General features: G+C 48.7%; 2 protein-coding genes across 4 annotated transcripts in view; both read left to right on the top strand.

Moving 5' to 3' along the window:
• Positions 1–5,246, top strand: part of LOC118310683 (zinc finger protein GLIS1) — a 42,934-nt gene extending 37,688 nt beyond the window's left edge. For 2 of the 3 annotated variants that reach the window (XM_035633842.2, XM_035633840.2), the window contains exons 7-9: positions 2,283–2,437; positions 2,521–2,619; positions 3,504–5,246. In XM_035633842.2, the coding sequence (XP_035489735.2) occupies positions 2,283–2,437; positions 2,521–2,619; positions 3,504–3,646 (397 nt within the window). In that variant the 3' untranslated portion in view covers positions 3,647–5,246. Of the gene's footprint in view, positions 1–2,282; positions 2,438–2,518; positions 2,620–3,503 lie in introns of all 3 variants that reach the window. The other variant, XM_035633841.2, reaches the window with a different exon arrangement.
• A 1,197-nt stretch (positions 5,247–6,443) lies between these two features.
• si:ch211-106k21.5 (chondroadherin-like protein) lies at positions 6,444–12,038 on the top strand. Its single transcript, XM_035635372.2, has 3 exons — positions 6,444–6,647; positions 10,135–10,313; positions 10,385–12,038. The coding sequence occupies exon 3, from the start codon at positions 10,387–10,389 to the stop codon at positions 11,614–11,616; it is 1,230 nt and encodes a 409-aa protein (XP_035491265.2). The 5' UTR covers positions 6,444–6,647; positions 10,135–10,313; positions 10,385–10,386; the 3' UTR covers positions 11,617–12,038.
• The last annotated feature ends 1,616 nt before the right edge of the window (positions 12,039–13,654 follow it).

Genomic DNA, 13,654 nt, shown 5'->3' with positions numbered 1-13,654 from the left:
AGGTTTGGGGCACGACGGGGCCACGGAACGACGCAGATCGACCCAGCCGGGGGCCCAGGACGCGGCACGACTCAGACATGTCCGCTATGTTGTTGCAGCGTCGCAGGAATGTGAGCCACGGAAGAGCCAGTTGTTTATAGCTCGGGTCAGTGCTGCCGGTTCGGGGGGGGGGACCACCGAGGGGAATCCAGAGGGCCGGCGAATTCTTGGGGCTCGCTGTCATCTCGCGGCACATTCACGTCAACGGTCGTACTATATCAAAGCCCATTTGTTTACACAATCCTACACAAAGCCTGTGTTTTATTACCTTCGGGAAGCCGCGGCCATCTGTAACTTATATCAGGTCGGGGGTTTGGAAGAGTCCTTCTGATTGATTTTGGCCTTTTATTGCGCATCTCCACTGAAGGCGCAGACTGGTAAATGACACGTGATAGCGTTTGACATGGGAAACGGCTAATAACGAGACCCGGGGACGACAAATGATAGATATGTAAAGAAATCTCTGTTCATTTTCACTTCGCGGATGCATAGGGAGCAGGCACCCGGGCCAGCGGCCGTCAGTATCTCTGACGAGGGCCTGGCTTGTTTATGAAGCCCACTGAAACCGCTCCAGCAGCAAACCAAGGCCATTCGGCTCCTTGGGGACCCATACGCTACAGGACGACGTCCGGGAGGGTTCTCAGGCCCGTCTGAAACGAGAGCGAGGCTCTTTGAAGGAGGAGGAGGAGGAGGAGGAGGAGGGGGAGGGGGAGGAAGAGGAGGAGGGGGAGGAGGAGGAGGAGGAGGGGTAGGAAGAGGAGGGGGAGGTAGAGGAGGAGGAGGAGGAAGAGGAGGAGGAGGAGGGAGGAAGAGGAGGAGGTGGGGGGAAGAGGAGGAGGAGGTAGAGGAGGAGGAGGAGGAAGAGGAGGAGGAGGAGGGAGGAAGAGGAGGAGGTGGGGGGAGGAGGAGGAGGAGGTAGAGGAGGAGGAGGAGGAGGAGGAAGAGGAGGAGGAGGTAGAGGAGGAGGAGGAGGAAGAGGAGGAGGAGGAGGAGGGGGGGAGGAGGAGGGGCAGGAAGAGGAGGAGGAGGAGGAGGGGGAGGAGGAGGAAGAGGAGGACGAGGAGGAGGAGGAAGACGAGGAAGAGGAGGGGGACGAGGAGGATGAGGAAGAGGAGGGGAGGAGGAGGAGGAGGTAGAGGAGGAGGAGGAGGAGGGGGAGGAAGAGGAGGAGGAGGAGGAGGAAGAGGAGGAGGAGGGGGACGAGGAGGATGAGGAAGAGGAGGAGGAGGAGGTAGAGGAGGAGGAGGAGGAAGAGGAGTACGGGGAGGAAGAGGAGGAGGAGGAAGAGGAGGATGAGGATGAGGAGGAGGAGGAGGAGGATGAGGAGGAGGAGGGGGAGGAAGAGGGGGAGGAGGAGGGGGGGTCGCTCAAATACCTTACTGGGGGTTTTTCAGCTGCATATCTCCTCCGGGAGAGATTTTCGAACCGCCTTCCTTTTCTTTCTTCTCCGTCGACTTGGCTCCACTGACTCATTCGTTTCCACGTTGAGTCAGAGAGTGTTTGTGCACACTCAGCACATTCCTGCAGCGGCGTGATGGATATGGCTCCGCACAGAGCGCCGCCGACTTTACAACCCCCCCCCCCCTCCCCCTCCCCCTCCTGCCCCCGAGGTGGAAACGCTCACTTATATAAACTGTTTCTACACGATTTTTTAAGTATGTACATGTTTGTGTGTGTGTGTGTGTGTGTGTGTGTGTGTGTGTGTGTGTGTGTGACAACAGCTGCCGCCACCGCACCAACAGCTGAAGGATTCTCTGCCTGAACTCAGAAACTTGTGTCACGGTTTTCGTGAGTTTCGTGTGTACCTGCAGTAGGCTGGAGGAAGAAACAATAAAAAACAAAACATGGAAGCTGTTGCTCATTTCCGTTGAGCCCGAAGCCAAACTCTAAATCTGTAATTGGTTGAACAGCGTGAATCTGTGTTTGTGATCGGTTCAGAAATTTGTCCGTGACTTTAGTTTGGTGGTGACATCGTCCCCGTCGTTAAACCCCTTCAGGGAAGCTAATGAGGTACCTCTCTGCGCGACAGGAAACAGTTCAGCAAGAAGAGAAGCTCCAGCCAACTGGCACAAAGAACAGAGCGAAGGCGTCATTAGAAGAAAATGCAGCTGGGCTGCGTCGGTCACATATCAGTTCCTCGAGGAAACTCTCATTCATTTCTCTTTCTTTCTTTTTCTACAACCGAGCGCTCGCACAGTGTTGAGGTTTGGTAATTCAGCTTCCTGGGATTGTGTCGCCGACAGGAACAGGCCGGCGTCGCTGTTCATGGCCGCCGACGCCGGCCCGGCGAGCTCCTCGTCCGACGGAGCGGACGTCCGGCTGCAGGTCTACCACAAACCCTACAGCCACCAGCAGCACGTCATCTCGCAGCAGCAGCAGCAGCAGCAGCAGCAGCAAGGTACTGTCGGCATGAGCAATACGGCCTGGTCTGCCTTTTTGTCCTTGCCGTTCGGCGTCATTTCCTCTGTGGGTTTTGTCCAGGTTGTCTGTATGAGGAAGGGAAGGCGCTTCAACCGGTCAACGACGGAGGATTTGAAGCCGCCGGCTACTTCACGAACACCTCCACCTGCCACTCCGCAGGTAAACCAGCATCCGACCTCACACGTCACCTGATCCCCCACCGCACCTGATCTCCCACCGCGCCTTTCACACCTTGTCAGCGATGGCGGCGCTTGGCAATTTTTTTGTAATTTGTCCACATTCATTCTACAGGTATGTCTGTCATATTCAGGTTTACGACCGAGCGCCGCTCTGCGAATATCTATATCCTCATATTCAAACAACAGTTATATATATATATATTTACCAGCTTGTCAGACGTGATGTGGAGGATTGATATTTCTAAGGACGTACAAACTAGCTCCCTTCTAGCATAAGCCGGCTCTTTAGAACTAGATGGACGGAAAAAAAAAAAAGGACAATCATTTGTTTCTCAATCCCGTTGTACATGTTCTTCACTGGAGAGACTTCGTACTCTTCACTCATACTCTTTCAGAATCTTCATAGGCCTGGTCTGCTGGTGGTTTTACCTTGTACTGTATGTCAAATAGATGGATGTGGTCTTGTGCTCCTTGCCATGAAAACGAAGGAGCGCTCCTCATTTGAGGGGCGCGGGGGGGGGGGGGGGGGGCTGGAGCCAATCACAGCTGACATGGCGGGAGGCGGGGTTCACCCTGGACAGGTCGCCAGCCTATCAGAGGGCCACATACAGAGACGGACGACCATTCGCTCTCACATTCACACCTACGGTCAATTCAGAGTCTCCAATGAACCTAACCAATGATCCATGTCTTTGGACTGCAGAACATGCAAACTCCACACAGAAAGGCCCCGGATGGTTTGAACCGGGACTCGAACCCAGAACCTTCTTGCTTTGAGGCGAAAGTGCCAACCACTACGCCACCGTGCAGCCCCCAGGAGCCAAGTCAAAAGTCAAAATCCTTTTTCTGTTTCGCTCCTCTCAGGGTTCGACTTGTTGCAGGACCTGCAGGGCCAGGCGGGCGGCGGTTACGCCATGTCCCCCTGCCCCGACGACAGCTTCCTCTTCCAGGCGGGAGGCGTCGACCGCTGCCTCAATCAGATCTACTCCATCTACCTGGACTCGTGATGGCCGCCAGCAGCCGGACGAGGCAAATAACCTCGATAAATCGCTTCGTTTTCTCTCTAGCAACCAAATGAGAGATGAGTGACGGACAATCGCATCAATGGCCAAAGAGGGAAATCTGGCCAGATTATAGATGTAAATAGCAGTGACTTTTTGATTCAGAGATGAACACAGCATTTGTCATCTGGATGGAATGAGCTATATGCCTCATTTATTAGTTTGATCCTTTCGACAGTCAGACATCCAGCTGAACGCTGCCTCGTCCGCAGCTCTGACACCAGGAAATGATGAAAACAATATTCAAATGAACAGAATGGGATCTTTTGCGTTTCCCCAACATGGGGTCGATAAATACATGTGTTAGAGGTCGGCAGATGATGAAGACGTAGTTAAACATCGTTCTGCGGCGCAAAAATCCTACTAATTTTTCAGATTTTTCTCTAGTTGTCATTTTTATTTGTGTCAAATTTACATTTTGACAGAATTCCAGCAGTTTGAACGAAGAGATATTTTGGGGTTCAACTGCTCATAGACAACTCATCGACATACTGAATGCAAGGTGCGATGAGTGGCTGCAAAGTGCTTAATTATTAAAATGTCACAAGCCAAAAAGGCTGGGAGCCATTGAGTTAATGGAATAGTTTAAAATCTTGCGAGAAATATGCTTATTCGCCTTTTTTTGCCGAGAGTTAAATGAGAATATTGATCACATTCTGAAATCTGTATAACAGCTTAGCTTTGGACTGTAAAACAGTGGGGAAAAGGCGAGTCTGACTCGGTTCAAAGACAACTGAAGTAGTGTAGCAACATTAGCAATATATCTCATTTGTATAGTATGAAGAAGTGTAAAAATGACAGCTCATCATTTGCAGGTGGATTATGCGACGGACAATTTCTTTGCCACAAGTGTAGCGACGTCCCAGACTCATTATATTCATATTTTCCCAAAAATGGCTATCTATTGTTTTAAAGTGTGAGTTCCCCTCAGCTGCCAAAAAATAAATTTGCACAACTGTGTCACTGAGCAACCTGCAACTGCTGCACAGGAGGAGAGAGTGAACTGCAGTAGTGCTGCCCCCTAGTGTCTGAATGAATGTACACACTCCACACACACAACCTGAGGAGCAGAGTGGGTCAGTGAATCACTCCTGGGACGTGAACTCTGAGGAGCAGATGAAATGAATCAGCATTAAAATGTATTTACAGTCCGGCTGTCATGATCTGAGAGGTGCCAACGACTGAGTTTTAATTATGTGTATTCTAACAAGCAATCAAGACAGAAGCATAATCAATCTCCTTTTTGTTTTTTTATACATTTGCCTCTTGTTCTCTTCTGCACAGTGCCTTGTACGTGTTTGTTGTACAGTTTCCATCAGTGTGACTTTCCATCGAGGGAGGTGTGCATTGTTTACAATAAGTTCCCTGCACTTTTTTCTTTCCCGGAAAAAAAAAAAGACCAACCGGAGGGAAAAAAAAATGTTTACACTGATTTTGTAGCAAGTCAGAGATTTCATATTATTGTCGTTGTTGAACAGTGTGTAAACAATGTGTATAAAAAAAATTGCATCTTGTCTTTTATATCAAAATAAAAAGTTTGTTTGTATGTGTTTTTGTTTGTTCGTTGTACGGCGTCTGTTTCAGTGATTAATGTCACATTTATTTTCTTGGTTAAGCAGTGGGGGAGATCATAAACTGTAGCTTCAAACATTGTCAGATTAAAGCCAAAGATACATAACTCACTACAATATATGCAAAAGAAAAGTGACAAAATTCTCACGTTTTAAGAGTCGGAATTCAAGAATATGTGGCATTTTTTGGATGAAATATCAGTGAAATGATAAAAACAATTCCCTGACATTTAATTAGTGATTTAATTATTTCAACTTTTGATGTCAGAAAGCATGTAAATCCATCCATAGAGTAGTTTTTCAGCTTATTGCTTGCGGGCTAATACTGCCACCTACTGGCCATCTGTTTGTGTCGCGTCTAGTTTATTTATAAAGCATTGAGCAATGTGCTGTGCAACTTTTAAAAAAATGAAGAGAGGTGCAAGAATAAAACAACATTAAAAATAAGCCTTAAAAGTGATTCAAATAACTCAAGACAACTGTTCCAAACTTTTGGAGACGACAACAGCAAACACAATCGATTAAAAAACATAATCGTCATTATCTCAACGATGAACCAATTGGATCTGAATCACTTTTTTTTTTACGCCTCATGAACCCAGTATCTCTGTAACATTTTGAGGGAAATTGGCTCGAAGAATCTTTTGGCCAAAGGTCAAAGGTCACAGACGTTTACAAGACATAAACTGCTAATTATAGCTTGTAAACACATTTTGGTTTAATTCATTAAAAAAAAAATATTAATCAATATTTTACTTTATTTCCATCTTCTTATTCTTCCATTTGGAATTGGATTCTTGTATATTTTTCTGTCAGATACAATCCTAAACTCAAATCAAATCAAATGCTTCTCTCTCATCGCTCTTGCCAAGTTCTTTAAAAAATCCTGATCACATCATCACAATTAAATTTGGAAGTGTGAAAATTTGGGTCCTGGGTTTCTGCCTGAAGAGGAGACTGCACGATGACCGACAGGAGAAAGAAAGGTGAGCCCCCACCTCGCCCTCGACTTCACCCTCAACTTATTTCCGCCACCAGGGGGCGCTCTGTCATCACATCTGCTGCAGCAGCTCAAATCGAGCTCAGACTGGATCAAGTCTCTGACTGCTGCAGCAGGTAAACTCTCTATTGCTGAAGTCTGTGAATGAACACACACATTGTTTACACCCCTCCCATAGACATAGACACACACACACGCACACACACACACACACACACACACACATCAACACTGACTGGAGGCTGCACTTCCACATTCCTCTCCGAGGGAGACACTCCCTCAGACCCGCAGGACGGGAGGTTCAACAGGTCCAGATGATGGGATGCAGAGAGGAGAGAGGGACGCTGAGGGTGATGTCCGGATCCTGCGGTCATGGGTAAGAAAAGACTATTATTTCTTATATTTGATTTAACATGTTGTTGGCACCTGGACCTGCTCGTTCATTTCACAAGCAGGCGTGTATTAATGCTTTGAGAAGTTTTTGTTGTACACTTGTCTGTATTTTTGGAGTTCATCTACTCAAAGAACTGCAGCTGTGTTGGGTTATGATTTGCATCTAGATTTAAGCAACGTAGAGGTCACTGGTCGAGAGCCCCCCATGCAAACCCACCCTGTCAGAAGACACATCAAATGATCTCATTATTCCGATTTCCTTTGTTTAAATGTGATTTCCCGCCGCTTGCTGTGTAAACAACCAATTTTCTTTACCTTCGACTATATTTTAAATTACATTTTTATCACATTAAGTACAAAAGAAATGAGAGAATTAAACTTTAAAACAAGACAACTGTCAATCGTTGGGACTCCCTAAACCCCCAAATTCCCAGAGAACACACTGAGGACATCCCCTGTGGTGCGGTCGCTGCTTTATTGACACACACTGTCCGATGGAAAGCTGCGCGAGAGGAGAATGGGGACCGTTATTTCAGAGGAAGCTGGGCTGCCAGGGGAGGATGTAGCGAGTCACATTGCGAGCGGGTGAGATCATCCATGTTCTCCAGATATAAACCTCCCCTCTCACACACACACACAGAGAGAGACACACACACACACACACACACACACACAGAGACACACACACACCACTCGCAATCTGCAAAATCCTCACACAGGGCAGATCTTTCCATCTGTCAGACGCGAACACGTATTGGGATGACGAGAGTCGACTGTGACCTTTTGACCTTTAGACTCCGTTATCAGGCTGGGATGGGAGTTTGACTCCTCGTGCTTCAAGTTATCTCAACAAACGTCTTTCGCCATCCCAACGTAGCTGAGGCGACGTCGGCAAAAATCGAGGCAAATTATTCCCCACGTACACACGCCCCACTACTTTTCCTGTTCCTCTTCAGACTGAAAGAGCTTTGAATATATCCTTCATACGCGGAGAGCTGCAAGTCAGGACAAAAGATTTCTTCTCTTACAGTGCAGTGAAGCATGCAAATCGAAATGCTCCGTGCTATAAATACGCAGGGCACATTAAAGGGGGTCAGGTCACGTGATGCACTTCTCAGAAGAATGACACACAAACTCCTAATTGTCTGAAATCTAATTTGACAGCGACTGTTTCCCTCCTAGATTTTCGTCACATGCTCAACTGTACTAATCTAGATGGGAGCCGCGATTGGAAAAATCGGGAAATCCGACCAAAAATGCCACGGAAATGGACATCAACCACATTGAATTTGAGTTTAAAGCTGCTCTTACCAATATTTTTCCTAAATATTAACAGTGGATCACGTGACTACCTGTGTGTGAGAGGGCTCACACAATAATGAACGTTGAAATCAGCCGACTCTGCAGTTCCCCTCAGCCACACTGTTTTAGCGTCTTTCAGGTCATATTTTTGTTTTCATTCACTCTCATTACTGTCATCGTTTCCAGCAGCCGACAACTTTTGGCTGGCCTCGGACGGTGGAGCATTTAGCCGCTGAAGAGTTTAATTATGATATTCTATTTATTGCACATTGAAGGAGGAAGATTTCATCAAAGGGAAAACTTCATGCTTGGTTGTTCAAACCTGTTAAAAGACAATATGACACGATTTACGCTGATTCACCTCATATTGTATTTGGGTTTGAGCAACAAAGGCCTAAAAGATAAGATAAATTTGAGTTTGTGTTACATAAACAGCCGTCACTCTCATAACACTTCATCCTCCTGTTTGCTCCGTCAAACGCTCTTTACATTTTGGACTTATTTGATCATTTCTACCAGCAACTAAAGGTCTACTGGGGGTAGGGTTGTTTTTTTCCTTTGACACACTTCCTGTGTTTGTTTGCTGCTGCTATTTCAAGTTGGAGTTAAAACTCAGCAGCCTGTCTTCTAATTTTTTTTGTTTGGGACTCTTAAAGATGCATATTTCTGTCAATTTAATTGCCTGTATTCACAATTAAACGACAGTACGCTCATTTGAGATTTAATATAACGCGCTTACATCAGCGTTTAACTGAAAGAGCCACTGCACCAAAGAACGGAAGCCGGGGCACGAGGCTGACAAATAAAACACAGGTACAGTTTATTTCACAGAGATTTGTTACTGTCGCCTTTTAGGGTTGAAACCATGAGGACAGAGAAGTAAAATGGCTAAAGCAGTGTGCTTTTCCTCTGAGTAACAGCCTCTTTTCTTTCAGTATTTGAAAGTTTAAAAGTCCTCTGGACTTTGGTTATGATCCTATAAAATGTCGCTGCTCACAAACCCAATATCTTTTACACTTTATGTCCCATCATAAAGCGGCGGGCTGTATCGAAATACAGTACGTGGGCTCGTTCACCAGAGTCAATCCTCATCATTTTGGAAAAAAGTTTCGGCGGCTCGTAGACAAACCTCCTCAGGTGTAATGTCGTTTCGAGACCCTGCGACTATTTATCATTATGGATTAATCTAACAATTATTTCCCTCTATTGATTGATAAATCCTTTGCTGTATGATATGGTACACTCTGACACGAGTCTTGTTTTCTCCAAAAGATATTCAGTTTCCAGCCGACGAAGAGACAACAGCAAATATTCACATAGATAAATCTGGAACAGGTGGATGTTTGGCATTATTGCTCCGAAGGTTTATGAAGTGATTGATTGATCGTGAAACGTGTTTCGGATTAGCTTTCTTTCAATGGATGTGAGGTTTGCACCCTGAATACGATTTCTTGCAGCCATCTTCGGCTTGAGGCTGCTGCTGCTCGCCTCCATCATCGGGCAGGTGACGTGCGGTTGTCTCTTTGGTCGGTGGGGGTCAGTTACCGCCCCCGGCAGACAACGACGGTCCTCTTCAACCCTCCACTTGTGGAGGATTGCCCCTCTTGTTGGGGGAGTTGGCACATCCCTGCCTCTCTGCTGTCGAGCAGCCTCCAGCTCCGTTGTGGCGAGTGATGAAGGCGACCGAGCGCCTCACACGCAGGTCATTTGGAAAAGACAGGCCTTGTTTGTGTGTCGACCGCATACGCTTTTATGTTCAGGCGCCGTCACCCAAGCGCACCCAACAATAGGTCGGGTTTTTTTATGGGTTTCACGGTTTTCCCAGCCAGACGCACGTTAGGAATGAAACCTGCGATTAAAATATTCCCAGACGCTGTAATTTCCTCCAGGTGAAATTACAGTGGAATTAAACAATTTCCCATCATGGAGCTGCTCGTGAACTGCACATCAGCTCTGTGGCTAAATCGGGCACATTTGGAATGCTTCTGATGGAAAAAGGAAGGTCTAGACAAGTCTGAGAGCTGAGTTGTGGCCCGAGCGGTCTCCTGGATTTGTAGAAAAGAAAGAAAATCCTATCCTCGACTTATGTTTGCATAACTCCCATCTGCCCATTAACGGCGCAGCCTTTGCAACGGGAGTCGTAGTAGCATCTGCTCCTTCTCCCACAGCCAAACACTGGACTCCTGATCCCCGGTGACCGGTGTCGCCATGCCAACTGCGACGATCCTCACGGCAACCGGGACTCCTCAGAGAAGTTGCTAGGTTGGCGAAGCATATCGACATCTCTGTGGTGAGCCGACATCGGGTGGATCGCCTCCAGTGCTGCAGCAGAGAGACCAGGAGACAGGTAGGGGCTGAGGCCCTTTTGGATTACCATGACCTGGATGAATGAGAGTTTATACTCTACTGTATTTTCAGAGATGGTTCTCCTGTGGAGCGTCCTGCCGATTTTCACGCTGCTGGTGGAGGCGGGTCTCGCGGCCGGCTGTGTGTGTCCGGCAGCCACCGCGCTGTCCCAGTTTCCGTCGGAGGTCCCCGCCGGCGCCTGTTGCCTGAACTTCTCGGGCTCCGCTCTCGGCCACGTGCGCTGGCCCGCGTTGACCAATGAGACGAACATAGAGACGCTGGACCTGTCCAACTGCAACGTCAGTTCTGTGGACGGGAGCGGCAGGGAGGCCTCTTCACTGCGGAGGGTTTACTTGGGTCACAACAGACTGACCACGCTACCAAAGGGGTTTCTGGCCGGCCAGCCCGGCCTGACGGAGGTGGACCTGAGCGGGAACCTGCTTCGGGAGCTTCCTGAGGGTTTCCTGCAGGACTCCGACCGCCTCCAGACGCTCTACCTTCAGGGAAACCAGCTGCGCCTCCTGCCTGGCTCTGTGCTGCGGAGGCCTGGCCTGCGACGGCTGGAGCTGGAGGGGAACCCCTGGCACTGCTCCTGTCTGTTGCTGGTAGCGCTGGAGGAAGGCAGGAAGGCCAACAGGACCACCAGGCTGCAGGACCTGGTGGGGAACCTCACCTGCGCGTCTCCCGCCCACCTGGCCGGCCGGAATGTGTGGTCCGTGAGGCTCAGCGACGCGTGCCGGCCCGCCGGCCTCACCGCGCTCTTCATCGCGCTGCCCCTCCTCATCCTCGCCGCCCTGGTGCTCTGCTGGTGCTGCGGCAGGAAGAGGAAGAAGAAGGAGGCGCCCGCGTTCAGCAACTCAAGGCAGAAGACCCCCAAGTCCAGCTGCAACGGCCAGAAACATCACGGCAGGCGGCCGCCGCCGGCCACCGAGCAGCGTGAAGCCGGGAGCGGCGGCAGTGAGGGGGCCCTCAAGAACCAGCTGCTGCTGCGCCCGGCGTCTGCCCTCCTGGGCAGCGCCAGAGACATCTACGAAGAAGTGGAGATCAAGCTGGGCTCAGCGGAGTCTCTCCCCCGAGTCCCCTCGCGCTGTTCTAGCTCCGCGGAGGGGAGGCAGGGCTCCCAGGAGCCCGACGGGGCCAGCAGGACGGAGCTGGACACGGTGAGCGTGACCGAAGTGATGAAAGACTCCGCCGACAGGGAGCGGGCGTACCTGACCCAGTCCACTGAATACTACAGCCTGGTTCCGGGCATCGAGCTGGAGGACTCCGACCACGGGGAGTACGAGAATGTCGACCTCTCGTGACACCAATCCTGAAGGGAGGCTTCAACATTTTGGGCAATATACTCATTTGCCCTCTTGCTAAGAGAGGAAAATGAGTCTTTATGCTAAGCTAAGCTAAGCATGTCCAGCTTTAACCTGACAGTCGTTCTAGTCTTCTCATCTAGTTCTCAAATAAGTGAATGACTGTATTTCCCAAAATGACAAATTAGTTCACTGTGTGTGTGTGTGTGTGTGTGTGTGTGTGTGTGTGTGTGTGTGTGTGTGAGAACAAGCCAGCTGGCTGTCAGCTCAGAGACAGTGTGGTCCGAACACTGTAGTATCACAATGTAAGAGGAAGTGATTTAATCCAGAGCTCTTCCTGTGGGGCCTGAGTGACGCAGGGACTGTTTGAAACGGAGGCCCACTTTTTTCTCCCTCTGGAAAATTAAAACAAAACAAGCAAATTTTCCACTAACTGTCTTTTCTTCAAATTTAATGCTTCACGTCGTGCAAACAGGACACATTTCTGTAACGTGTGTGCCTGAAGCCTTTGTGCAGCGCGTACCTTCCTTTACCTCACCCGCGCATTCCTCTTTGACTTGTTCCTTATTATATTGTACACTGGATGTTCCGGATCAAACTCCTCCATCTGAAGCGGCACAACCCGAAATATTGGTGCTGATGAACAGTGCGACTAATCCCATCGACATGTCCGCGGTTAATTCAGCGGGAAATGTGGAATGTAAAGCTGAGGCGAGAAGTCTAAATTTATAAAAGTCATTGTTGAGCGAGAAGGAACGAAAGGACGGACGCTTGCTCGTGCTTTGCGTCACAAGCTAAAATGTGTGCGTAGGTTGATAAATGCCAGGGTGTTCATTAAAAAAAAAAATCTCTGTTGTCAAGTAAACTTCAGATGCAGAGCATTTCTGTGCAGTGGTGCCACGACAGTGAAGAGGAAACCCTCACAGAACACACGTGCGGCCGAACATCGGGGTCATCGGGGTCATCGGGGTCATCGGGGTCATCGCGCAGGAGCAGGACGCGGACACCAAGGTGTTCCCTCAGACTGTGGGAAACAATCTCCGCCACACTCGGTGCCGTCGAATGCTAATTGGTTTGTGTGTTGGGTGAGACGGAGGCAGCGGAGAGGGTGTGGAGCTTCCTGGAATTTAGAAAAAGGCAGAAGTGTGTTTTGTCCAGACGGCTTTTCACACACCTTCCATCAAAAGCTTCATTCGTCAGTGTCGCGCGGTTCACTGCAAATGTCAGAAGATAAACTGACAAAGTTTCATTTTGTTATTTTTAGTCCAAAATTCTGAACAGGGTTTTTCTTTGCTGAAGGTACAAATTATTGAGAATCATAAAGAATGCTCTGATTATAAAGAAAACACAGTCATTTTTAGTTTCCGATTATACACGAATGAAAACGGTAAAGAATGAAATCTCTGCCAACAGATGCTCCTAAATCCTACACACTGGACCTTTAATATTTTCGGGGGGGGGGGGGGGGGGGGGGGGGGGGGGGGGGGGGGGGGGGGGGTTGCATGACCTCAGTATTTATAATATATATGTACAAATAATTCTTTGTGAAAAGAAAAAAGGTAATCTGGTTTGACATACAATAAAAGCATAATTTTCATCTTCATGTTCATGCTGGCAGATGCACTATCTTGCTTGTGTGTTTTTAATGCAACAAACTTTGAATTTTGCTGCAAGAGAAATAAATGCTTTTTTCAAGATTTCTGCGTCAAGATTGTTTTTCAACATCATTAGTTCACTGCTCCAGATCTTTTCATTGGCTCTTTCTCTGCGGGGCCCTCTAACTCCGTCTGCCCCGACAGTGACCCAGGGTCGTGCCCCCCCCCCCCCCCCCCCACTACCTGAAATCCCACTTTTCTTTCCAGCTCTAATTTCCCTCACCCGTGGGAAGTTGTAATTACTGCATTGGGTTACCGTGACGATCAGCACGGAGTGGCTCTCGCCGCCCCTGTTCTCAGAGGTTTTGAGCCCCCAACCAGTATCCAGTGGCTGCGGCCAGGAAATGACTGTTGTCGGAGCATCCGTGGATGCTAATCTGGGG

The sequence above is a fragment of the Scophthalmus maximus genome, chromosome 5 (assembly GCF_022379125.1).
Source record: "Scophthalmus maximus strain ysfricsl-2021 chromosome 5, ASM2237912v1, whole genome shotgun sequence".
In the NCBI taxonomy this organism is placed as follows: Eukaryota; Metazoa; Chordata; class Actinopteri; order Pleuronectiformes; family Scophthalmidae; genus Scophthalmus; species Scophthalmus maximus.
The sequence above is the reverse complement of the archived record's forward strand: the minus strand, read 5'-3'. Positions and strand labels throughout refer to the sequence as shown.